The sequence below is a fragment of the Clupea harengus genome, chromosome 4, assembly GCF_900700415.2.
Source record: "Clupea harengus chromosome 4, Ch_v2.0.2, whole genome shotgun sequence".
Taxonomy (NCBI): Eukaryota; Metazoa; Chordata; class Actinopteri; order Clupeiformes; family Clupeidae; genus Clupea; species Clupea harengus.
The window spans coordinates 14779142-14806430 of NC_045155.1; the positions used below are offsets into that span (position 1 = coordinate 14779142).

Here is a 27289-nt window from a genome sequence, read left to right on the forward strand (position 1 = left end):
GAAATTAAACCAACAAAACCATTTGTTTTTTTGGATGGGGCAGCTCTGTGCAAGAGAGGGAAAGAAATGAGGCTTGGATCAGCCATGAAAGACAAATGAAAAGAAGGCCATTTGCTGGCCTATCATTCAAGGCTGAGAGTTCCATGCCTCCACAAGCTTGCTCCCAGCTCCCAACACTTGTTGCCATTGTGACACGCTGGCGGATGGAGGCCTCTATAGTTTGTGCGGGGATCAATTCAGGATCCTGACAACATCACACTGAACCAGGCTGCCATTTGCACAGAGACACCCCCCTTCCCCTCTATCCAAAAAAAGCCCTCTATCCATCTGTCAGGGCCTCCTAGGCACATTGTGCGTGAGTGAATGTGTGTGTGGGAGCGAGAGGGAGGGAGCGAGTGAGGAGGTTAATCAAGGTTTGGATGAGGAAGGGTGTAGAGGGATAGAGAGAGTGTGTGTGGGTGTATGTATGTGGGTGGGTGGGTGGGTTACTGTGTGTATGTGAGTGAGTGAACGTGTGGGAGGGAATTACAGCCATTATGCTGATTTCCCTGTTCTCTTTTCAGGGCCATTAGAAGAAAACATTCTTTTAGTGTTTCTGTGGCCCAGACCCGTCTCTGTCAGCCAGGCTGCCCATTTCTCAGCTGCTCGGGTGGTCACCGAAGGAAAAATGTGAATCTGGGAATTGGGTTAATTAGGGAAGGCGGCACGCAGATAAGCTCGAGGGTTGAGGGTGAGAGAAAAGAGAGGGAGCGAGAGGGTGGTGTCTGCCATTCGAGAATCTGCGGTTGGAGTGCCCACTGGATTCCACCACAGGGCAATGGCCCCCGCATTGTCAGACCTGTTGTGGTGCTCCAGACCGGATCGGCTCTCACGAGGGCCCGTCCCATCAGCTTGGATCACATCATCTTGTCTTGCCACCCCCCCCCCCGTCCCCCGTCCCCCGTCCCCGTCCCATTCACCTTGCCTCAAACACATCCCTGCACACCTGCAAATTCTCATCCCAAGCCGTTTTTTGCTTTTTTTTGTTGTTTTTGTTGTTTTCTATGCATTGTGAGTGCTGTCATTGATGACACACAAAGGGCCGACAAAGCCGCACGGCCATTCGTTTTCTCCCCAATTAGAGAATCTGAACGATCCTTTCAGGCAACTGCGCGGCAAACCGTGTCAAAGAACAACTCCGGTACATTTTTCATTCTTGAACCTGAACCGCCCTGCCACTCCTGGAGGGGTGGGGGTGCATGCTGCTGGACGCAGGTTATGTGTTTGCCCTACCTCTACAATGAGACAAGAGATGACCCCTGACCCCTGGTGTGACCTTCTCAGTGACAAAGGTTAGGGAGTGGGGCAGATGTGGGTAAACTTGCAGTGAGCTGGAGAATGGAGCACACTTGTTAAAGCGGCCTGTTTTACCCCTGCTTTCTTTAAGCAAACTCCAAAGAGAGGAAGGAGATGGTTCTAATTGGGGAAACATGTTATAATATGAGGTTCAAATAAACAGCAGGCCTGTTGAATGACACAAAAGGTATAGCCAAGGAAAATGTGGGTATGGCCCCTCAAAGGATACCAACAAGGCTCTAATTGGGTGTGTGAATGTGTGATATGTATCAAAGGAAGAAGGAAAAACAGGTTTAATTGGGCAAGATCCTCCTGTAGGACAAAAGGGGTGGTGGAAACCGTTGGTATTTCATTTGATGCATCATGTAGTGCAAACCCTACACTACTCAAGAGAGTCTTTCTTTCAGAAAAACCTTGTCGTATAATGTAAAATATGACAGAATGTAAACACGTTATTCTAATTACTTATAACAATGTGAGGAATCACACATATCTGACACATAAAAAGTTGACTGACAAGAAATAGAGAGAGCTTTTAAGGCTTCTCCATCAGAATGTATAGACACATAGTCCAGTTGATGTCGCAAACTGCAGTAACATATGTACACCAGAGGGTGGTGCTCATGTTCCTGTCATTGCTGGTAGTGCTCAGCATGACCTTTTCTCATTTCACCACCATAAGTATGTTTGCTTGAAATCTTTGGAAACCTTTTTTTTTAAAGAATTAATGTGATTTTTTAAATAACTGATATTTCTGAATTATATAGGATATATCAGAATACAAATTTGTGAAACCTGTGCTTGGTGAATTTGATAATACACATTGGAACATTTGAAATAGTAAATTAATAAATATATTTAAAAAAAAAACATAATTCCAAGTGAGCTGTTTGTGGTGTTGTAACTGTCTGGAACTGTCTTTGAATGAACCAATAACCACATAAAGCCATCTGCCATTTCAAAAATGAAGAAAGTTAATATTCATTGCTCGTGTATCAAGCATGATCCTTTAAAACTAGTTCACTTCATCTTCAGTTATTCAATTCAGGTTTAATGCCCAAAGAGGCACACATTTCACAGTTTCAAACACATTACGCAAAATCAGCTTCCCTCTGTATACACCACTCCCCATGCCACAAATGCCACAGGGAAAATAAGACGTCTGTAATATTTTTAACTTTCTTAAAGGGTTCCTTGTTCAACTTTTTGGAGAGTACGGTGGCATGTTAATATTATGCAGGAATTCTGCTCGCTCTGTTGATGAGATGCATGGGAGTAATTAAACACAGCCAGTAACATGGGGGACAGTGGCAGTCTGGCAGCCAGAAGGTAATAACCAGCGGTCTAAATCATCCTGAATGGGACAGGCTTGCAGCATGTCGGGGGCTCTTCCCACTCCCATTCTGCTGACCTTTAACTCTCCTCAGGTTCTCCACACAAAAACATTTTGGAGGTGTCTCGGGGACGGGGAACCTCTGTTCTGGGGAAGAGGCGGGGGTAGGTGCCTGTCCGGGGTACAGGGCCAGACACGAACCCCATGAGTGAAACCCCCTATCTTTCTCATCCATGGAATCCCAGTCATAAATGTCTTGTTCCTATTGTGTGGGAACTCATCTTGGACATTGCCCCTGTGGATGGGCTCACCAGTGGCCAATAAGAAGAACATGGGCTCCTACGGGGTTGGAGTCTAGCATTCCTGGGATTGCCAGTCGTCTGTCCTGTATAAAGCACAGATGCCAGTGTGATTCACCAGTGCATGTTCCTAACCATTTCTCCCAGTGTGAGGGCATTGGTAGCTGGAATGTCATTGTTTTCCAATGTCCAGTTTTGGTGATATTGAATATTTTCTCCATAGAGACCAGTGCTCTGTAGTGTTGCTATGGTACATTTACCTTGTCTGTTTTTGACTGGAATGATTTTGAAATGTATAGCGATATTCAAGGTACCACAAAGCAGAAAGCAAAAATGAAATATATTTCATGGCATACGCCAGAAAGCAAAATGTATATATTGATGATTTGTTTGCAGTAGCAAAGCACAGACATATCGAATAAAATCTGACACCCTTAGCCCTTTTTCACATTGTTTTAATACGTCTCAGGTAATATGCCTCAGCTCAAACACATGAAGAATCTAGTGGTCCTGTTTGAGCTGACAGCTGCTTGTCACCCAAGAGAATGTTCTCGAGTAAAGAATTTGGCTTCTCCAGAGAGGACCTGGTTCTCACGGCCAGTGTTTGTTGTTTAGATGGTGTGAATTCTGCTTGCACTCTCCTACTGCCTGATAGGGTCACAACCATGTCAGCTCTTTCTCACACATACACTGCCCCACAGCTGTATGCCAAAATTTCACAAAAACTTCCACCCAAACATCCAAAAACGACATTACCTGTCTGGACGTGATCGTGGATTATCATATAAATATGTTTGTAAGTTCTCCCTCTATATAACATTCAATTGAAATTCCCTGTCTAGTATGACTACATTTTGGGGTGTTGATCATGTGATATCTGGGATTCAATGCTTCTTAAACATGCTCTAACAGATTGGTGGGACTTATGTAGTTGACTTGATATACCTTGCACGTCACACATTCATGAGATATTTTGAGCCAGGTGATGGGGTCGTTGCAAAGAGTTGCAGTATGTTGCCTGTTTTCTGGGTTTATTTTCATTGTATCAAAGCCAGCCTCATTTGATTCATGCCTTGCTCTCACAGTTTACTCTGGAGTTCTGATATTCAAAAGCTCAGCACATGCACCTCTCAGAGTGATTCCAACTGTATCTGAACCCTCATTGCCCTCTTACACCAAACTCACCTCTACACCCACCCACCATCCCACACATACACATGTAAATACATAACACACATAAACACACATCAGCACATACACATATACACTCACACCCACACACATAAACCTGCATACACTCATGCCTCATACTTATGTCTTCATACTGTACTGATAATCCCTTTCAACCTGCTCTGTGTGACGGAAATTATCATTTAGAAGAGTCAATCTCTCTCTCACTCAGATGCGGCTCCTGAAGACCCCCTTCCTCACTTTGTAATATCCCTCACACTCTGGGGCTCCTTCCTGTCTCTGGCCTGTGCTAAATGAAACCAGGGAAAGGTGCGAGCAACAAGGAGGAGGAGGAGGTGGAGGAGGACTCAGGGCATGCTCTGGGCTACAGTGGGCGAGTGGGGAGCCCTGGTGGGTAGGGGAGAGCCCTGACTCCCGGCTTGGCGCTGGAATCTTCTCATCAGTGGTTCCGCAGGGAGTCCCCCGTCTCCGGGTTATTGGCTCTCGGACGTCCCCAGGATAGGTAGCCCTGAGGCCTCCTGGCCTTTAAGTTTAATACGCTTTGGAACTGGGTGTCCCATTTCCACCCCCATCAGCCATTATAGTGCCATTTATTTCTTCTTGCCAGTATTTTAATTAAATTTAGCCGCATTGGTAGGGATAGTGCCCCTGTTTTATTAACAAGGATATTGGCACCTAATGTATGGTAACACAGACAAATACCCACACATGTATGCATGGATATACAGTATGTGGGAAAAATACATTCAAATGTGTTCAGACACTTCAATCACTACACAACAATTTTTTTACATTGTGTAATACTGAATCCGATGTATCTCAGGTCTCTAAGAAAAGACTCACCAGGTCCACTTCCACTTTCTACAAGAGTTTGTGGGAACCAAACCCATAAAGTGACTTGTTGTTGGAAAAGAGAGAGCTACATTCTCCAGGTCTGGTGTCACCAGGCACATAATGGCCTAGGGATAATTTAGCCTTTTGTCAGAGATTTCATTTGGTGTAATTAGAGGTAGAGCTGCTTGGAGCCAGAGGACCTGCTGTGCCCTGCAGTGCTCCTCAGCAGTACACATGCCAGTTGGAGCGACTCCCACTGGGACCTCACTGATGCGTCCTCCTCTCACACAAACACCAACATCTCTGAAGTCTCCACACACTTAGATTCACTTATTATGTAGACAAAGCTCTCACGGTTTGCAGATGCTGAAAATGAAAAATGTCAATTAGATTTAATCAGATTTTTAATTTTTTTCAGGGAAAGTCGGGGGAAGTCTTTCCCAACAGCAACATTACAGTTTTTTCCTGCGATTGCTATAGGACACATTTTCTGAAGCAATTCACCATTTTCTCAAAATGGCATGCATATTCTTAAAACGTCACTCACATCGATACAACCATCTAACCTCCAGGTCAAAATTAAACTTTGCTTTCAGACGACACACACAAGCAATCAAAAATACACACTACATAACTGACTCCTACCCACTAGAGAGATTTATTTAACTTCTTCCCCTGATATTTGCGGAATGATATGAAAGATGTGAATAAGAAGCACAAAACACACAGCAGTCATTGATTTTTTGCAGTGGTCAATATGAAGAAATATCAGACCTAATATTGAGATAGCCCATTCAATTCAATGGAACTTTTTGCAACATTCTGAGGAGCCGTTTAATAATAAAAGATAAACAAATGCAGCTATTTTAGAGTAGAGGAAGTATGCAAATGTATCTACTCAGTATCAGGATCTCAAAATGTAACTCCACTTTGGACTGATTCAGAAAAAAAACAAGATGTTTGACCTTGCCAAATACCGTGGAAAATATACCCTGATGTGCATAGTCTATGCCAAGAACATTTCCTCAAATGCATTGAGAAATAGAGAATATGTGTGAGAAAAGATGTGTCAACCTGGGATGGCCATTGAACCAGACATGAACCAAAGCAGTCTGCTGATAACTAACATTATCCCAAATGATAACATACTGGGAGTTCTCTTGTTGCCCTGGTTTGAAGGTTTCCATGCCTTGGCATTGTTGATGATGACCAAACTGGCAACTGAAAAGCAGTTTCTTGCTCATCAACAGAAGTAGTGTCTGCCTACCCCAAAAGGTGTCTGTTTTTCAGTTCTACCAAAACAAAAATATAATTACTTACTCACATCACCCATTACAGTACTATGGAATTGTACAGACAACACAATGACTACAAGGGCCAGGCGTAGCTATAGTTCTTACATGCGGTACAACACACACATTCACAGTGATGAAAATTACGAGAAAAATGGATGCAGTTGCTCATTGTACATTTGGCTGCACTTATTGTCCAGCTTCATTGTAGTCATTCCATGTAGGAACATATGATGAATGATGATGACCTTCATCTGAAACTACTCGTCTCTGATATTGTGCTCTTTCTCTTCCTCATCCTCTTCCTCTTTGTGCTGGTCCCTCACCACCCCATGGTGTTTTGCCATTTCTACATTATAGGATCCATTGTTCCAAAGCATAGTGGCTCACCAATGTCCCTTATTCATTGATTCTGCAATTACATTTATGTGTCAATCATTTAGTAGGTTGGTGTTTCCACCATGAAAAGGAGTTTAAAAACACTGCAATTGGTATGGTGAAACTGATTTATCAACATATTTAATTTGATGACAAACACACTATTTATGTCAACTATACCAGCAACCGATTTACAAGTGACCACATCATCTCATAGCCTCTTATCTGCAATCAGTGGGTGCAAAGAGACAAGTCTGAGGCTTCTGTAAAACTAGTTGCCGCAGGGGGAAAATGTAGAGTCTCGTTACTGACAGATTATTAACCTTAATCTAGTGAGGAGAGTGTGAAGCCTCAATTGCCCTGCAGGCTCTCCCAGTGCTCTGGAACAGAGGGGGGATTCACTGGGCGGTGAGGGAGAGGGCCTGAGCAGTCAGATGGGTTTTACCCTCATGATTAGGGTCACAGGAAGACAGCCAGCAGAGATAGAGATAGAGAGGGGGGTTTAAGATGCCTCTTAAGCATGACGCACAGTGAGCATGGAGTGTGTGCAACAGTCTTTAGGGAAGAACACTCTGTTTGAGTTTATGATATTGAGATTCTGTTTCTTGATACTGTGTGTGTGTGTGTGTGTGTGTGTGTGTGTGTGTGTGTGTGTGTGTGTGTGTGTGTGTTTGTGCGCGCACGCACATGTCTGTCTGTCTGGCTGTCTGTCTGTCTGTCCGTCTGTCTTTCTGTCCTTATCTGTGTGTGTGTGTGTGTGTGTGTGTGAGAGAGAGAGAGAAAGAGAGGGAGAGAGTGTGGGAATTTGTCTGCAAAAAGGCCTTGTCTTCTCTTGTGCTGGTCGTGTGTTTAATTCAATCTCACTTAGTTGTTGTTTGTTAGCTTAGTTTGCATGTGTGTGCATTTGCAAAGGAGTGTAAATGAGGCTAGCGAGTCTTCTGTCTTTATTTTTGTCCCTTCTTCAGTGTGTGGGTCGTATGTCATTGTGTGTTTGTGTGACAGTGTTGCCTTCTCTACCCTTGTACTGAATGTGTGTTTCATTAAATCGGACTGCAATAATGTTTGTTTGCTCTTTGTGTGCATGTGTAAATGAGTGTAAATGATAGTAGGGAGTCTTCTGTCTTCCCTATTTGTCTCTCCCACACACATTGTTTGTTTCAGCGTGTGTGCATCTGTGTGTGTGTGTGTGTGTGTGTGTGTGTGTGTGTGTGTGTGTGTGTGTGTGTGTGTGTGTGTGTGTGTGTGTGTGTTGCAAAGTGGTCTTCTCTGTCGCAAAGTGTATGCATACCTGTCAGCTATTGTTGCTTGTTTGTGTGTGCGCATCTCTACGTGCAGATGTATTTGTGGGTGAATTATGTAAATAAGGCTGTGTGTGTGTGTGTGTGTGTGTGTGTGTGTGTGTGTGTGTGTGTGTGTGTGTGTGTGTGTGTGTGTGTGTGTGTGTGTGTGTGTGTGTGTGTGTGTGTTTGTGCGTTGTTGCGGATTGCTCTTTCAATTTGTGCCAGAATGTCTATATGTCAACAGTCAGTATGATATTGCTTTTGTGCCTAGCTTGTGTGTGCATCTGTATGTGCATGTGTAGATGAGTGTAAATAATGCTTAGGAATTTTGAATTAAGTAAATTAGGCTGTGTGTGTGTGTGATTGTGTGTGTGTGTGTGTGTGTGTGTGTGTATGTGCGTGTGTGTGTGTGTGTGTGTGTGTGTGTGTGTGTGTGTGTGTGTGTGTGTGTGTGTGTGTGTGTGTGTGTGTGTGTGTGTAAGTGAGTGTAAATGATGCCAGGAGATGTGTGATGGAGAGCTCTGGCACCTGCGGTGTGAGGCAGGCTGCCTCGGGGCAGGTGCTGGCGTTAAAGACTCTTTGAAGGGCGGGCTTTGGGTGAGCCTGGCCTGAGTCAGCAGGTTTCAAGAGTCTCATGCTGCTGATGATCCAAGCCATTAGCATAATAGCTCATACCAAACTGCCACAGCTGGATTGGATTGCTCATTGGATGTTTTCCCAATTTGCATTGCTCAGAGAGAAAAAGTACTTGTTCAAATTAGACACTTAAATTAGAACCAGAATTTTAAAAATGACAGTGGCCAAGCGGATTTGTCTCAGTTTGCAGTTTTGTTATCCCGAGAAAGATTTATAATTCACCACCATTCAATGAAGTCATATTTGTTGGGGGACCACCAGGGCCAGGAAATCCCCCATTTGAGGCGCCCTACCTGAGGCCGTACTCAGTTTCAGAGCTGTAGGGGAGAGCCTGGTGGGCCTGCCTGAATGGACCTGTGTCCCCTCCCTGCTGTTACTTTCAACCCAAATCTGTCACTTGGCTGCAGGAGAGGGGCAGTCATGGTCGTGTTGCGAGCTCCACATGAAACTACAGACTTGAGCTGACATGAGGCGGGGGATTCGTATTTTTTTCCTGAGATAATGACTTGGTAAATTTGATTTGATGGAAGGAATTATGGTCTTTGCTGTCACTACAGCATAATAATGTCTCTCTTCGTAGCTCCCCTTTGGCGAGATCATTTTTGTTTCGCGTCCTGTAGAACATGACAAGACTTAGAATGCCACACAGAGACACTTGAAATAACTGAATTACTGGACAGAAGTAGGACGACATTAAAAAGAGTATGGCAGCATGCTGTTTGAATTAAAAACTCAGAGAATGGTACAGCCCGCCGACTGTGGACAGAACATGAATATATTGGTGTCCATGACTGGTGGCACTTGTCCTAGGACTTACTCGTCCACACTTCAGTTGTCCCCCTCATGGAGTGTCTTTGTGTGACCTTTTGGACAGGCTAGCTGGTTTCAGGAGCTCTAAGACACTAACAGCTTTCCTGGCCACTGATGTTTTACCAAAATAATGAATGAGGAAGATGGCAGTTTGCCACAAGTAAACTTTAATTAAGTATTACTGTATTAAACTGTAGCTCACTTTAATTGCACTTACTTTCATGACTTTGGAAATGTCCCTTAAGATACTTCATCTTCATATCCAATCACTTCACTGCCCTTTTCCAAAGTGAGGCCAGGTTACACAGCCATGTATATACAGTAACACTCTCTCTCTCAGTGTAAAACATACAGCCTTCTTGCCTGTCGCATTCACTCTCTAATCCTCTCATCTGCCAACTAAACAAATGTGTAACCTGTTGTGGTTTGCGTCTGGATCAGCATCATTAGTAACTCATTCAAATATGACATCAAACATCAGAACCAATGAGCTGAGGGTGTAACGAGTTCATCTCTACAAGCAGACCCAGAGACGTTTAAGGCACAGTGAGAGAGAGGAGAACGGGTGGGCGTTGTGTGAGTGTGTGTTGTCAGCCGCAGGGACAATTCAAATGATTGGGCACACCCGGGATGAAGGGTGGAGGACGGGACAGTTGCCCTGTGAGCCGGGGACTACCGGCAGGCTCCAGCCAGGCCGTGTGTCACACCGCTGCTCAGAGCCCATAGATCAAGGGGTCTGCTCCCCGCGGGCTGCCGGCTGGCCGGCCTCCAGGTGGGCACACTAATGAGCCAGGGCCCGGGCTCCGCTAACGCCTCCCTGGGCAGCCGGGGCCAGAGGCCGGGGGACGCGGGGTCAGCCACTGGCAGGGGGCTGGAGGTACTGTTGGAGCTGAGGAGAAAAAAACACACTCATGTGCGTACGCACACACACATGCACACACTCAAACACACACACGAATAAACACCTACACAGGCAAGCACCCTGCCATATTTTGATATGACCATGAACACATACTGACAGGTGCAAGCACACACACACACATATGCAAACTAGAACACACACTGACACACACGGAAAAATGCAAGCATGGCAACAAATACTTGCTAACACATGGACAAACTAAGCATATACACAAAGTATTGGACACACACAAACATTTCTGTCTCTCTCTCTCAAAAAAAAAATGCTGTCCGAAGAAAGGCACTCTTCTCTGTATGTCAGAATGATACCCAGGAACTCATGGGAATTTGAAGCCCTTCTCTTCTATGATCCACTATAGCAAACTCCTTCTGTGTTTACTCTGTGCTTCCCCTCTTTGTGCGTGTTAGTTAGATATTTACTCCATTGAAGGCAACTGATTTGTCCACCCCGCTATCCCATACCCCCCCCATGTACACACACACACACACACACACACACACACACACACACAATCAATCCTGGGTATTCCCAGTGTAAATACTCCACCACCCTCCCCTGTGATGTGCCTAGCAGAGAAAGAGGTGACTAATTTGGGCATTTGTCTGACTATGCTGCCCCAGGTCTTTTGTTCCTTGGCAGCCACAGAGGCTTTTTTGTATCCATTTGATACATGGTGTTGTCGGGAACACAAGTTGCTTTCTCTGACTTGTTTGACCCAAAACATGCTTGAAAAAGCCCCATTTCCACAAAATAACTCAAGAAAATGGGACACTTTCAAATGAGATGATGGTTCCCAAGTGGAAGGCAAACAGTGAGAACACTGTGCCTGTGAATATACCATCACCAAACCATCAACAAATTATTATAATTCAACAATGAATGAGTTGTTGATAATTGCAACTGAGGAAACGTTCTGTTATTCCCAACGACAATGTTCATACATAGCCTTTACCAGTTTCTTCATCATCTACAGTATTGCTTTTTGTCATGGATCCATGTAATAGATTTCTGGTTTCAACAACCCAGTTTATCAAAACTATTGCTATTATAAATGTCTGTCAAAGGAAATGAAAACTATATGTGCACTGTTGATGTCTGCCTGAGTTAGGAAATGGCATTTACGTTACTCCCTTAAGTGACCACGACGACTTTTACTGCACAAACCCTCAGCGGGCAAGCTGTCCAAAACACCACTGAGTCACAGCCATTCATTTCTTTCCTCTGCAGTCATTGGAAAAGCCCCACATTTCACAGTGGACTCATTGGTTTTGTTGTTGTTTTTATTATCATTATTGTTATTTTCCTTTCCTTCCACTCTGCTGGGAAGTGCCTCAGTCTTTCTCAGACCCATCAACTAGCCCAACAATGACTTGTCTCGAGGAAAATCTCCAGCCAGTGATACCTTGTCTGTCATCGTGTTCCTGGGAGCACAAGCTTGGAATGGGTCATGGCCGGAGATTTCGTGCTTTGCTTTATGGTCGCCTTTCACAGAGGGGGGTAAATGCTGCTTGCTTTTGCCGGGCCACCAATTGCACGTGCACGGTGCCCCGCGGTGCTGGTCAGAGAGAGGCGAGTAAACTCCGGCCCATACAATGTGCCATCGCCATAAAGGGCTTTTTGTCAGCGGAGAGTGGGGTCACCTCTCCTCTCCACCAGCCAATAAATGCTCACATTCTCTACCTTTCTCGATTTTGTTTTGCCAGTAAGACCCAACAAAAGTGGGGAGACGTTAAATTATTCACAGAAAAAAAATGCATAAAGGATTCATTTGCATTGATTTCGCATACTGACAAAAGGAGTCATTTTTTGTGGTTTACAAAAAAAAAAAAAGAATTCAAAGCTTTTTTTGGGGGAAAAACCAACCAAATAGGACAAAAAGATCAATGGCAGCTTTACCATGGCTATCAAGGAGGAAAATCTCAAAACTGTTCCTTTGCACTATATTAGTTTTGACGATTTTCCACTTGAACTCCACCCATATATTGTCCCTGTCCTTTCTGATGTGTGTTTTCATCACATTATGGGAAACCGCTCCGAATTTGAATAATTTGGTTTGTGTAGTTTACAAAGAAGGATTTCTTTCTAAACCAATTGAATTGATGATGCCATTCAGAGTGTAAAAGCTCTGACAAATGTAGTTTTTCTTTTGCTCTCTTTTCGTCCTTTGACTTAACCAATGACATTTGTGCAAGGCGTGTGAAAAATCCTGTTTAGCTTGTTCATCTCTTTGGTCTGCCTTAATGGATTCGACACAATATAAGACGATTTTAACACATAACTCAACACTTAACTAACACAGGCCTTCTTGACTTGTTTTCTTCATAAAAATTTGAGCATTGCATATAATGACATGGACATTACATATAAACATCTTTCTTTGAATAAAACAATAAATAAAATAATTAAATAGTATATTTAATATAGACTATTTAAACTAATAGCCTGAGAGTCTATAATTTAATACATACAGTATCATCAATACCTTTGAGAATTCATTGAGAAAATCTAAAAATTAACCCTGATATCCTTTTTTCAATTGACATACACCTCAAAGTAATTTCTTCTGAGAAGTGTCTTTGTTATGGTTGACAAATTATTTGACAAACATGACCAAGTGGATTTTTATTTTAGCTATCACTTAAGATGCTTATAACATGACCTAACCGTAAAATGTCCTGGTATGGCCATCAAAATAAGGTAGACATACATAGTCCAGCTGTATGTTATTTTCCATAGTTTTAATGTTCACCAATTGAAGACAAACTGTAAATGTTCAATATAATGTAGTTTTCAACTGATACTACATTACTATACCATTGGTAACAACAATTCAACTAATCATTTAGGAACAAGAACCCATTGCTTTGAAGTACTGTCCCCAGAACAGATGTCCAAACTCAAACAATGTTTCCAGGATGCCTACCTTTGATATAATTTGATTTCAGCTTCCCCTTTGTGTTTTTCTTTTTATCTGTTGTTTCAACCATTTCATCCTCTCCTCTAGGCCTTTTTCAGGAGGGGGGGGAGCGGGGGTGGGGGTCACTGTGTGTGTGTATATACAACGTAGGCTTCTGCAGCAGTAGAAGAGCCATATCTGTCACTGTGCATTCCTCTGTGAAGGCCTGATTTGAAAGACGTGTACCAGTGTGGCACTATTCTAAGGACCGGGGGCCCGAAAGCCCTTGATTCCCCCTAATGTAATTATGCCGACAGGCCCAAAGTTCCCTTAACTTGCCATGTCCCCGGACCCTTTGCCTCTGAACCCCCCCATGCACCCAGCCCCCTCCCCAGCACTGGCTTCCAACTCAAACAGAATGCTGCTCCGTCTCAAGGGACTTCTTAAGTCATAGCATTGTCTCCTTTGTCTCTGAAAGCCTGTTATTAGCAAAAGGAATCAAGTAAAGGCAAAGAGCAGAGGAGAACATCAGAGAGTGTACAGGTGTGAGATCTCTCTTTAATTGGATATCCGCCTGGCTTAAAACTGTATGCTTGAATGGACACAGCCCAGAAACAATGGGATGGAAAAGGCTATGAGGAGCATTAGGGGTGGTTCTAAGGGAAACTGCAATTACAGCCTGCAGCTCTGGCTGAAGAAACAGATATCTTTTCGTTTTGATTGTTTTTAATTGCAGTTTAATTACAGACAAGGTACGTGGTGGTTGGGTGGAGTGTAGGCCAAAGCCTCTCCACTATCAACATGTTTTGTTTTTTTTAACTTTGATTTTTGGCATTCCAATTCATGTAAGTCATCCAAAGGTATTCAAGAATGAAAGAGTGATGAGACTAGATGCCAGTTAAACTACATCCCCTATTTAATATTCTAAGCTAACTGAACATCAAATATACATTAAACAAAGTTTATGTTTATTCCTTGTAAAATATTAATCTTAAATATTGTCATTTCAACAGTACTACAAAGGGAAAGTATTTCACAAGATCCAATGCACTTACACACATGATAATGATTTTTCACAACTTAAACTTAAAATTGTTCACGTACTACTGGTGGTAGTACTCAGTTGTAAATAAAACTGTATATTTACACCTCTCAGTGTGAGTAAAAGTTGAAACCCTAACAGCCTTTTAGAGCCAAGGGTCTAACAACCATCATATTTAACACTCATTAGGATCTAAATCTAATGAGCATAATGCTCACGTTTATCAGTTAAATTAAAACCTTGTCTGCCCCTAGACCCCAAGTAACCTACATACAAACAACCATGAAAAATGAGATCTTATCTCTTTGTTTTAATTAGACTGAAAATTGTGTTAGTGTTGTAACTTGTAGAGATCCTTTTCCAGCAACTGCCTCAGGAATCAAATGAAACGTTCCACCAATTTTCTGAATTCAATTTCAGGGTTTTGTGTATTCCTAATCTGTCGCACCGGTCCTCTTTACCCAGTGACCAGCCAGAATGTCCAAATGCATCAGTGCACAACTTAAAAGCACCCCCTCCTCTTATTGCAGTGAAGTGACCCATTCCAAATAACCTATATCATTCTGGAACTGAGGTTTATAAAGGACTCCATTGGAATCTGTTCTCAAAAGATTTTTTTTGGAAGGGGGGAGCTGTGATGAAAAGTGCAAAAAAGGAGATAAAGAATAAGTATTTGGACATGTCAGGAGGCCTCTAAAGGGGAAAACAAACTGCAGAGACCGATGTGAGTTGACTTAATCTGATTAGGCTAACCTCATCAACGGCCCTCTTAAAAAAGAGAAGAAAGCCATGAATTGGGCAAAAAAGCCAGAATAGGGTCTGTTCTGTGCAATGAGGGCCAAGGAGGCTTCCTGAATGAAACACATTGTAGTGGACATGCTGGTCTGCAGATGGCAAAATGACAACAAACAGTTTGAAAGATGAGGCAAATAATTGATCCCAGAAGTTTTTTTTTTCCAGGTATGAGAACAAGAGAGTAATGAGATTAAGAAAGAAATTAAAATAAAGCCCTTGAAAAACAAAATAACACACTGTTGGTGCAAATGTTTTACTTTGAAGTCCTGTGCCCCAGTTTACCAGAATAAATATCAGTATTTTAATTTAATTTTTTTTCTTCCACCACTTATGAAACTCCCCATGGTGCTGGTAATACATCAAAAGATGAAAGGCTCAAACTTGTAAATAAAATATTCCAAAGCATGGACTTATCAAAGAAAGTTTAATATGGTTTAAAGAAATCCTTAGTATTGCAAGTTTAGGATATCTTCCTGTGCCAACAGCAAGCCTTCAGATCTCATGCCAGTAATTTCTCCCCCAGTGAAAGTGATCCTATGCACTTTTTGTGAGGCTAAGGCCAGCATGTTAATGACATCAAAGATAGAGTCAGTGTACTCAAATACCAGAACTGCATATTTGTTGAGCGTACAATACAAATTGATCAACTTGATACACTTTGTAAAGTAAATCATTGGGCTAACGCATTCTTAAAAAGTTTGTATATTTCCTGTCAGAAAAGATGCCCTCTAGTAGTACAGGTCTGATGATATCTAAGTGGATGTGAACAGGTGTTGAGTCTGCTCTTACATGTCAGCTGACTCTCTTCAAATGGACATTTGAAACACAGTTATCACTATTACTCCATCATTTGCCCAATTAAATGAACACCTCTCATGTAACCCATCTTGCACAATTTGTTTTTGAAAAAATTCTGCTTAATCTTCTTCATCAATATTTTCTATAACGCATGTCTCTGATTAATCCCAAAACGTCATCCCCCATATCTGCCATTTGGAATTACTTATTTTCAAACATCAGTTTGTTTTACACTTATGGCAAGTAGACCTTTCACAACGTCCAATTCACTGTCCTACTTAGAAGGACTGGTACAGTGTTTGCTGTTTTGATTGCTCTGAAAAAAACTCAGATTAGGTTTTTTTTTGGATACTCGGTCTCTGTATCCAACTTTCCTGTCAGAGTATCCAAATCAATCCCTCACATTTGTTGGTATTGTCAGAAAGTTGTGCAAGGAATCATGGACGTAAACACAAGAAAAATACAGCGTGATTGGAGGGGATTGGCAGGGCAACAGCATCTAATGCAGATCTAATTGACTCCATTTTCTGCATTCTGCACACGGATTTGGATACGAGGGGATGCTCATTATCCCTCTCTGCAAATTATCCAGATCTCGGTGAAAGGGAGCTGTTGAGCACGCACTGGGCTTGGACAACAGTGAACTGGACTGTGCTAAATCTTTATACACAGTCCCAGCAGCACCCTCCTTGCTTTTCATCGCCATGGCATCTCCATCCCACGAGGTTTTCTCTTTGGGACCTAAGTCAAAAAGCAAGTACTCCAGCCTGTTTGATGTTGGGCTCATGTCTGCATTGAAGGAGGCATAATACATATGTGCCTCACATTCCAGAGCCTCCATGTTTCTCCTTTGTTTTCAGGCTCTTTTTGTGGGCTATTTATACTCGTCCCATCATGTTTGGGATTTTAGATTGATAAAAACATGTAACGACTAATATCCTGCAAAACTACTGATCATAATATTCAATGTTGTTCTTCTTTTACTTTTTCATTTTCCCACCTACATTCAAGGAACAGCGTGTCCCTACTGAGCCTCTACAGTGCTGGGATTATGAGAGAGGCTCATGGCAGCCTCTGGGTTTAGCTCCGCATCATTTCCTTCAGTCCCAAAGCAAATAGTCAACGTGAGCAGGCGCGCACACAGATGGCCCCAGAGACCTGTGGATCCTGGACAAACAAGTTTCCAGCATGCCCCAGCATGGCTCATCCACACAAGACAAGATCCCGCACACAATAGCCAGTGTGGTCCTAGGGACCTAGCTGGAGTTAGACTTAATAAAGTCCTTCTTATTCCATTTCAGATCTAAGATTACTGAAGATAAACAGAAGATAATTGACTTGCTTACTGGTTAATGGATAATTTATCTAGGCTATACATATGGAAGAATGATGGTAAGAGAAAACATGTTAAGCCTATAATTCAATTAATTGTATACTAAATAAAAATTACATTTGATATCAGGTGGTTAGAAGTCAAGGAGCAGGCTAACTCACATTTTCACATTAGCTCATTCATGGGAAGCTGAATAGCCTAAACTTGAACAGGAAATTGCAGTCTTTGTCACAAAAAAAACATTAGGCTTAGGCTGCGGCATGGCTGTAAACATTCAACTGTTTTTTTTTTTCAAGATATATACATATATATATATGTATATGTATATATGTCTAAAAAAACACCAACAAGAAATGTGTTAGCGAGGAATGAATGTGAACTTTTTCTTGAAATCTGCTCGACCCATCCAGTCGCCACCGTGTGGAACACAGAAGTCCTACTTCGAACAAGTGGGGGGAAGCCTCTGTGTGTCAAGTAAGCGACACCAGCTGTAGTTGCATTACCAAAAAATGCTCAGTAGATGGCGTGCTTCACTTTCAAAAGAATAGCGGAGGCTGCGCCTGCTTCTTTAAAAAAAAGAAAAACATGCTCAATTCAACATGCTTTTTTACTGTTTGAAATTAACGTGTAGGCTACAATAAATGTATAGGTTAACCCACTGGTTGCATCATCTCCCCAAAAATCTATTTAACCGGTTGAATATGATGATTGCCTTTTAGTAGCCCTAATCAAACTTGCCGGCAGTGTTTATCTTTTTTTAGTTCCTTGGTAATATAGTTTCAACTAAGTTCCGCTGATAGAGTTTGGCAATGATTACAATTTATAAAGACAACTATTTATTCATCTTACAACTTAACAACATTAGGCTACTTCCTCATAGGTTTTGCCCAAATCTGACAGTAGGCCCGTGTCCCGTTTATTTTTTAACAAGTGTGACCACTAAAGACTCCAATTTCATATTTCATCCTTCATAATCATTTTTACAATGTAAATTATTCTTTTGGAAGGTATTTCTGATGTAGCCTATAAACAGAGGAAGGCTAGAAACAGAAGTTCTCCTGCAATCACTGAGCGTAGTCATGGCACGTGCTCGGCAGTGGCAGAAGTGCAACAAGCAGACGCAAACTAGTACTGGCACGCGGACAGATGTCGCTTTGCTCGCTATCCCCGCCCATTTGCGGGCTCCCGCGCTGTTGGAATGATTGACGTTCGGATGTTCACCCAGCCAATAAGACCAGACTGAACTAAATTTGCATAGAGTGGCCGGCTGCCATTGGTTTCCTGCGTGCTGCTTCGAACCGCCTCGCGTGCCAATACAGCTGTTGTCCGCTTTGAAGCGCAAGTGAATACTTAAAGTTTATTGCTAGTGACCTTAAATAGTAAACACAAAAGAAAAAAATACATTATTTTATGATGAACTTACTTTTTATTGTGAGGTTACATAGACATGCCCTAACGTGACAAATGAAATCAAAGGAACATGATGGACCTACATTTGTTTTCCTTCAGTATGCTATCGTCAGGAAATTATAGTTAACTTCAGAAACTCTCAGAATTTCCAAAGTCTGTTTTTAAAAGTCAGATAATTTTACATATTTTTTTCTCGTATATAGAAGTCTTTGGGTGATCTCTGAAAAAGTGAAGAAGTTGGTAGCAAACAGCCAGCGCATTCCCCCAATTCCCCTTATCACTTCACAGCCAGACCGACTGCACTCGCCGCTTTGTTGTTTGTCCCTCCAGGGCTGATTGAGCAGCGCGTGACTGACAGCCCGCGGGGGTGTTGTCCAATCAGCGGTCTGCCCCGCGCCCAATGGGTGAGTCCGTGCGCCTATTGGCTGAGGCGAGTGTGGGAAAGAATGCAGAGAGGGTTTCACACGAACTGGGAGCATGCGATCTATCTATAAATACCGCTGGCGTGTGGCGGTGGGAGACTTGACTTGCTTTACGCAGGCGTACGCCACACACGCTCGTGTACTCATATGACAGTTCAGTGACCAGAAGTGACATAGCTCATCAGTGGGACGTATCCACTCCCCTGTGGCAAGCATATCGCTATATCATATATTCACTTATCATTTGGCAGTTTTTTGGCGGAACCATTTTTCGACAATTTCAACATCTGTAAAGGGAATATATACACTTTTCTCAACTCTGGGTTTACCAGTTAACTTCAAGATGCCAGCCGATACCATGGAGAAAACCACAGCATCCCCAATTGCTGGGGCTCCTGCCAACGGATCACACACACCGGACAAACCAAAAAATGCCAGTGAGCACAGAAAGGTAAATTCACATTACTTGCACGAAACATACGTAGGCTAACCTTAGCCAAAAACTTTTCAGAGTTGGACTATTCTGGCTAACTTCTGTATCTGACATGAGCTAAACAGCTGGCTGTAACCTAATCGTTTATTTAAGCTATTCAGGTCATTTATCAGCTATTGTTAAGCTAGTTGATCGACAGAGGCTAACAGACTAACGTGTTTTTTTCTTTTCCCTTGCAGTCATCAAAACCTATCATGGAAAAACGCCGCAGAGCGAGAATTAATGAAAGCCTTGGTCAACTGAAGACCCTCATCCTTGATGCACTTAAGAAAGATGTAAGTGGCTGCTAAAACAATTTGTCATGACGTTTTACCAACCAGGAGTTTTATTTAACATTAGACTTCTACGCATTTTAATCGTTCAGACCTGATCATTTATGAATTGTTTATTTTGTTCACAGAGTTCTAGACATTCAAAGTTGGAGAAAGCTGATATTCTAGAGATGACCGTGAAGCACTTGCGGAACTTGCAGCGTGTGCAAATGACCGGTAAGTTAAAAGTTTTTGCGCTGGGAACACTTTTACAAGTGGGCCTTTTTCTCATAGGCCTAAAGTAAACGGTGGTCATAAGGATTAAAGAAGAAACATCTACCGGTCGTTTCATAATATGAAGACAAGGCTAATCCGTTTGGTCAAATTTATAATGGTGTCTCTCTCTTGTTTAGCAGCTCTGTCAGCAGACACTGCCGTCCTGAGCAAATACCGTGCAGGATTCAACGAATGTATGAACGAGGTGACCCGCTTCCTGTCCAGCAGTGAAGGAGTGAACACCGAGGTCCGATCGCGCCTGCTCAATCACCTGTCAGGCTGCTTGGGACAGATGATTGCCATGAACTACCCGCAGCCATCTCCGTCTCAACAAGCTCACCTGGCGCAGCCTCTTCACGTGCAGCTACCGTCAACTTTGCCCATCAACAGCAACTCTCCAGTGGGCTCCAAACTTAGCCCTTCAGAAGCAGTGTCACCAAAAGTCTTCGGAGGATTTCAGCTCGTTCCCGCTACCGATGGACAATTCGCTTTTCTCATCCCAAACCCTGCTTTCGCCTCTGCTTCAACCCCCATCATCCCCCTTTACGCCAACGCTGGCGTGCCTGTTACTGTGAACGCTAGTCCCATCCATGCCAGCTCGGCAACAACGGCAGCATCCCCGGTCCACGGCATGACAGCCTTCGCCAGTGTGTCACAGGCCGTCAGCCCAGTCAGTGTTAGTGCTGGGATGGATAACAGCGAGCCAGTGTGGCGGCCCTGGTAGATCATCTTTTGAGACTGATTAAGGACTTTATAAATAGCTTTTCGTGATGGAGATATTATTAATATTTCGTTCCGTTGTAGGAATAAGATTGCCTTCTGTTGGATATGGCTGGTGATGAAGTGTTTATTTATTGGCTGATTCCAAAATTTGGATATTGGTGATAAAAATGCTGTACTTTAAATAGAAGAATAAGTGACATGTTCATCCATGAATACTTTTTATATTAAAGATTTAGTTTTGTACAAATATTTCATTGTTTATGCCAAATATGTGTTTTTAATTGTTTGTCATCTTTTTGTCTTAAAAACTTTATTGTTGGATGGTGAACAAATAAATCAAAAATAAACATCATCTGTGACTCTATGAAAGTATTTTCTCCAAGGATCTTTAAGTTAAAACTGACATGAAAACTTTGTTAAGTATATGAAGACAAAGTTTTGGATTTCTTAATGCAGAACTTACACCCTTCAATTCAAACACTTTGAGGCTACAGTGTTTTTTAAAGACAGACTTTCTCAACATTTCATATAACAACTTGTGGGAGCAAGGTTTGGTATGCCATGCAATGCTGCAGAACACATGTCGTATATTTATTTTATTACTGAGGCCATGCTTAGTTTTTGAGATTGGCGGGAACCCTCTTGTCTTCTGTCGTGCATGGATAGAATGGTGACAAAAGCGAGGAGGGGTATTTTTCTTTTGCAAAAAGGTAATTAAAAGTATGAAAAGGGTCTCATCCTGTATGCAGCGGGATCTTAAAGAAGCCTTAAAACCCTATTCATGAGCCTGGGAAATACGCTTTGGGGTTAATGTCACCAACAGATTGCCTCAATGAAAGGAGAATATGGAAAGATCCTCGCTTCCCTTTGTGCATCAATTGCTCAGTTCTATTCCGAACACCTGAATGGAAAGAGAAAGGAGAGCAGGATTTTAGCGCCATTACAGGGCTGATTGATGCCGAAATGATCAAAGCAATTATTTTAACCTCAGCCCAAAGTCGGAAGGTTAAGCTCGGTTGCAAGTGCTATAAGAAGTGGGGCACTGTATTTCAGTTCAGGCAAATCTCCTAACAGGCAAACCTATTTGACGTGCCATCTCGGTTCCTCTGTGGCGCATGTTTTTCTTGCATGTAAACTTATCTCTCCCCAGCGAGTGAGGTCCGGAACTGGGAGACGTGTTGCCTAGCTGTCGGCGTGGCGCTTGCCGTGTGTCTGCCACTTGCAGTCATCGGCCCCCTTCGTCTCAGTATCGGGTTACACCCTGGTGACCGACGGTCTCATACGCTCCCACTTTTCAACTTAGGCTATATGAAGCGTTTCATGTGCGCATGGGTTTTCAGCTATTGAAACGGAGCACGACTATTTTTAATATGTTGGCTAGTTATCTGGCAAGACTTGCATAAAAAACGCAAGGTCTACGTTGCCTGGCAAGCTGCAGGGCTGTCAATACGTTTCTTGGCGACGTTTATGCGATATTTTGTGTTAAATGTGTTCTATGTTTTTAATGACATACATGACTGAAAAAAAATCACCCTCTCTCGAACTCACGAAAGCTCCTTGCCATTTGAGATAATGTGTTTATATGGCAACGTTAGCTTTTCATTTTCATTATTCCTTCAAGTTCAGGAGTAGGCCTACCATTAGAATTTCTTCTAAAATGTTTTTGAGACTCCAGGGTACCATTACCCATAGGGTTAAAAGCCTGGTTTTGGACAAATGCATAACTGAAACACTGGTTGGCAACGTGTGGGCTCCGCGGCCGTTCCTTGTGCCTGCGTGTCTGAGTTAATAGTTCAGAGATGCATCTGTGGTACGGAGGTCGTGAGAACCAAGCGAACTAGACTGCTTGCGGCCGGGCAGGAAGCCAATCAGTAAATCCCCGCTGGCAGACCGGGTCGCGCTTTGGCCGCTCGGCAGCGCTTTGGAGGTGAAGAGACGCACACGCGCGGCCGCCAAGAAGTGAGGCTTGAGCCAGGGTAGCCTATAATAATTACAAGAGCCGCTGGACAAATCCACGAGGCAGAGCGCGCCCACGCACGCACCACACACACACACACACACACACACACGAAGTTACTTGCCCTGTAGGCAAAATAATGAGCAGTGTCTTGCATCGGTAACAGATAGCCACATCTGGAATATGTTAGTCGAGTAGCCTAGGCTACTGTCACTTATCAAGTTTTAATCGTCACTATTAAATAGACAAGGGAACTATTTCATTAGCTTTTAAAACGTATATATTTTTGAAAGTAGCCTAGTTGGCTGACAAAGAAAAAAACAGGAGCGCGGGAATTCCCCTTATTCAATGAGTTCAATCCGATTCCCCAGAGACTTGAATCATTGTGTGGTTAGGGTCACGAACTCTGCTGGTTAATTCCTATGTCAAAACATAGCATGCTGTTGAAAAAGTATAGGCTGTGCCCACAATAAGCTGGCCAAAATATTAGCCCCAATTATCTCAGTGGTCACTGTCCAAATGTTTCCAGTTTATGCTCAAAACCCTGTTTACCATGGACCACTTGGCTATTTAAGATCTGGAATAGGGATAGGGTTTATTTAATACCCTACTAATGTTTTAGCCCATGGTGTTTGACTGGTCTTTATACTGAAATGGTTTAAACTTTAAACAAGTGGCAGTGTCTGATTAACAAAACACAGTTTTACCTGATAAAATCTACAGAGCAGTATCCACTTTGACCACAAGGAGGTACAACCCATAATGTCAGACATCTTGATAGTTGTTTGTGTGAGTGTGTGTATGTGTATGTATACATGTGAGTGTGTGCATGCGCATGTGTGACAGAGATAGGGCACAAGCATATATATCCTTTCAGAAAACAGCCTGCATCAAAGAAACATACTGAAAGAATCTAGATATAGTCCATTTCAGGGGTCATTTACCAAAAGTGTACAAATACACTCGCCCACTGCTCACAGCACTCACAGCCGGGTCAAGATTGTGAGGCAAGAGACTATAGTGGCGGTAGCCTACCGCTCCGACCTCCCTGGATGTTGAGCACATCAACTTTCACATTGCAGCCTGGCTAAATCTGTTACAGGCCGGAGGCACATTCACGAAGACAGGAGGAAATACTCCACATGCTTGGATATGGAAGCTGCCGGGAGAAAGGTGGGGGTCGGCTGGGGGAGGAAGGGGGTTGGGAAGGGAAGGCGTCCCAGGGTGTCGGCTGGTGGTGGGGGCTCGGTGGTCCGGAAAAGAGCTGGAGGAGAGTGACACTCCCTGTCCTTGCACCTGTTCCCCAAGGAAGACGGGAGACACAGTCATCAGCATGAGTGTCTGGGGGGGCGGCCACTGCTAGTTAGTCACAGCCTGACACACCACGCCATGGTGCTGTGACTGGAAATGCCCGCGACCATCTAGCAAGCACAGTTAAGACACATTTATCACTCAGAGAAAAGGCCCTGCACAGGTGACTGCAGTAAAGCTGTCATCCACCACAAACAATTGATAGAGAATGATCCAAATACTGGTACGAAAAATAAATGGTCTGATAGTTACCATAAGGGCTAATGCAAGTCTTATGCTTGCATGTAATATCATTACAATTGCTATCTGAAGCAAAAACAAGGCCACACAGAGGTCATCTCTTAACTCTGAAATTCCCATTTGGGCTTGGAAGCATATGACAGCATATAATGTTGTAAAGTCCAATTCATGACTACCTTTCTCGAAATTATTGTAAGGGTCCCATAGACAAAATGACTGAAAAGCTCCAAAAGGAGATTTTGTATTTATTAGTACTCTGCTGATATTACAGAAATGTACTGTACATGGTGTTAACTCAGACAATAAACTATGGACTGCCATGACGGTGCCCTGCTGCTGTAGTTTACTGTAAAAGGTTCTGCTGTGGGCAAACTGTGTGATCCCTATGGACTCAGCGACTACAATTTAAGCTGTGGAAGGTGTATCTTTCCTCTAACACCAGCTACTTGTCAGCACTGGCCTGCCTCTGCAGGTTCTTTTCCTTCCCTTCACATTTTGGATGTCTCACAGGTATGAAAGTCGGCTTTTGTGCATGGAAACCCACTTCCTCACACCCGTGGAGTTTGCCCGCGGTGGTATCTCACCTTCACTTCTCGGTTTTATTTTGACACCACTTGGTGTTTTCAGAACCTCTCCTGTGAGGATATTTATAGACGCGGAGGCACTTTTCCCCGGGAGCCGGGGTGGGCCGCGAGGGCCGGGGGCCGGGAGGATGAGTGGGTGGCGTGTCGGCGCGAGGAGACACGTAAGGACGCGCCAGGGCCCGATCGGATATCACAGCCCGGAGTGCCGCCCTGGCCCACAGATCCTTGTCACTTGTCTGCAGGACGTATTTCTGAGGCCAGGTTTGGCTTTTCAGCACACTCTCTGGTTTCAAGACGTGGGAGCAGCATCACTTTAAGCCTTTGCAAATGTGTGCAGATTCCATAAAAGAAAGTAAGCACCCCTCCTCCTCCTCCTTCGTCACCCCCCACCCCCCCACTCGGCTCCCCTCCCTAAGTCTCCACTGGCTGGAGGTCTTGGGTATTTATACTCACTCCTCCTAGGTGGCCTTGAAGGAGGCAGCCCTCAGCACTTGGACATGTTTTATTTGTGTATTTACCTTTCGGGGGGCAATCCTCATCTCTCATGTCGGCGAGGAGAGGTCAGCTGTTGTTCCATTTGAGGGTTCAGAGTTCGGACTGGCGCAGACGAGCTTGTCTGTTACGCGACGGGTTGTTTGTTGTGAAAGTTGCAAATGCTGAAAATTAGCAAGCCAAATCACCGCGAAACAGTTTCTCACATACCTCACCAAAGTCAAAGTGAAACGCTTCAGTTTGGAACCTTTCACCAGAGCGAAGGTGTTGGGAAAGGTTCTCTGTTGAGGTTTGAACCACTCAAATCACACAACCCCTCTCGGAAAGCCCAGCTTCTGTCCAAAGCCTGGCAAGCAGTACTTGCTTGTCCACTGCATCCTCGTGGTGCCATTTCCCATCAGCGTAGTTTCCCTTGACTTTACTACGGTGACATTTGTCCTAACGTCCCCCAACCACAAGAGAGTCTGTTATTGTGTGGCACTCAGACAGGAAGGCTCGCATGGTAAGAAACAGAGTTCACACACAGGGTACTGAGTGGGGGCGGTGTGCCCTCCTGCCCTGGTGAATCAGCCAGCGTCTCACCACAAGCCCAGGCCTGCCCTAGATAGACACCTGAGAGGAACTTACTAACGCCTCTGACTCATGTCGGCCCTTTCACTCCCCCAGAGCCCTGTAAGAGTACGTCTGTGTGTGTGTGTGTGTGTGTGTGTGTGGTGTGTGTGTGTGTGGGCACAAGTGTGTGTGTGTGGGCACAAGTATGTGTGTGTGTGTGTGTGTGTGAAAGAGAGAAAGAGAAAGAGAGAGACAGTGTGCCTGTGTCTGTATCTTCTATCTACTGTTTCGAGAAATGCATAAATACTTGCATCAAAGAGAGGATCTACATCCGTCTGTTGGTGAACACCTAGATCAAGCCACACATATACAGTGCGTGCAACTGTAACAATGAGATGAAGAAGGCCTGTTGCATTCTCCAAAGAACTCTGGTTGTCTGATAACTGCAGGACTGTTTTTTGGTTAAAACAGAATCTCTGACAAGGTGTGCATTACAGCTTTTGAGAAAGCCTGTTGAAACTGTAGTTATGACTATGGCAAATGCACTGGATGTTTTTTTTTCATTGGAAGTTACAATGTTTGATGATTCAAGTCAGTTTTTGTCCTCCAAAATCAATGTAAGTGAGCATGCAGGTCTCATGGGCCATGTCATTATGAACTTCCTATATAACACATTTTATATGTGTTTCTCACATTGTCAGAGCCTTTCATTCTGATGAGGCAATTTTGTTACATAGTAAATCTATCAGACTGCACATTCTTCTGACAAAATGGGAAGCCTTTGATGCGTGGCAGCAGGGCTCTGAGGCTCTGGGATGTCAGGGATTAGACGAGAGGCAGCCTCGGCAGCGGCGATAATGACTTTATCACGGCCATGATCCACACACGCTCCTCATTGTCCTCATACAGGATGTCCTGGTGTCTGATCTGTGCAGCTGACTCACAGAGTCTGCAGGCCTCCTGAGCATAGGTGGGATGTGGGAGGAGGCACGTGTGTGTGTGTGTGTGTGTGTGTGTGTGTCTCTGTGTGTGTCTGTGTCTCTGTGTCTCTGTGTGTGTCTGTCTGTCTCTAGGACTGTCTGTGTTAAGAGGGGGGCAATATTGTAGGGACCTGCAGGCAAATCCCTTCACCAGATGTGACCAGCTTTTCAAAAGGTGCCAGTGCTTTCAAGCTCTCGAGCCCCTCTGAGCTTCCCTTCAGCCAGCGTGTCAAAAGATCAACTTGTTTTTCTTCCTCTTTTTATCATGCTATTTCCCCAGCCCACCCATCTCCACTGTTGACAAGTGTTGTGTCTGTGCTGAGAGTAAGGAGGGGCGGAGCGAAGTTATGAGCCCCTTGTCTCTGCCCCCTTTTATTTTCTTTTTTTACCTCTTCTTTTCACGCAGAAGGAAGGTGAACTCCTC

At 43.6% G+C, this 27289-nt stretch overlaps 1 protein-coding gene across 2 annotated transcripts; it reads left to right on the forward strand.

Moving 5' to 3' along the window:
- The first annotated feature begins 19060 nt into the window (after positions 1-19060).
- On the forward strand, positions 19061-21101 carry her9 (hairy-related 9). 2 transcript variants are annotated; one of them, XM_012826198.3, is made up of 4 exons: positions 19061-19457; positions 19679-19774; positions 19900-19987; positions 20164-21101. In XM_012826198.3, exons 1-4 carry the CDS (start codon positions 19350-19352, stop codon positions 20748-20750), a joined length of 879 nt encoding a protein of 292 aa, XP_012681652.1. In that variant the 5' UTR covers positions 19061-19349; the 3' UTR covers positions 20751-21101. The 2 variants fall into 2 exon arrangements, with proteins under 2 accessions (XP_012681652.1, XP_012681653.1); XM_012826199.3 differs by having other exon boundaries at positions 19062-19457; positions 20167-21101.
- Positions 21102-27289: the final 6188 nt, after the last annotated feature.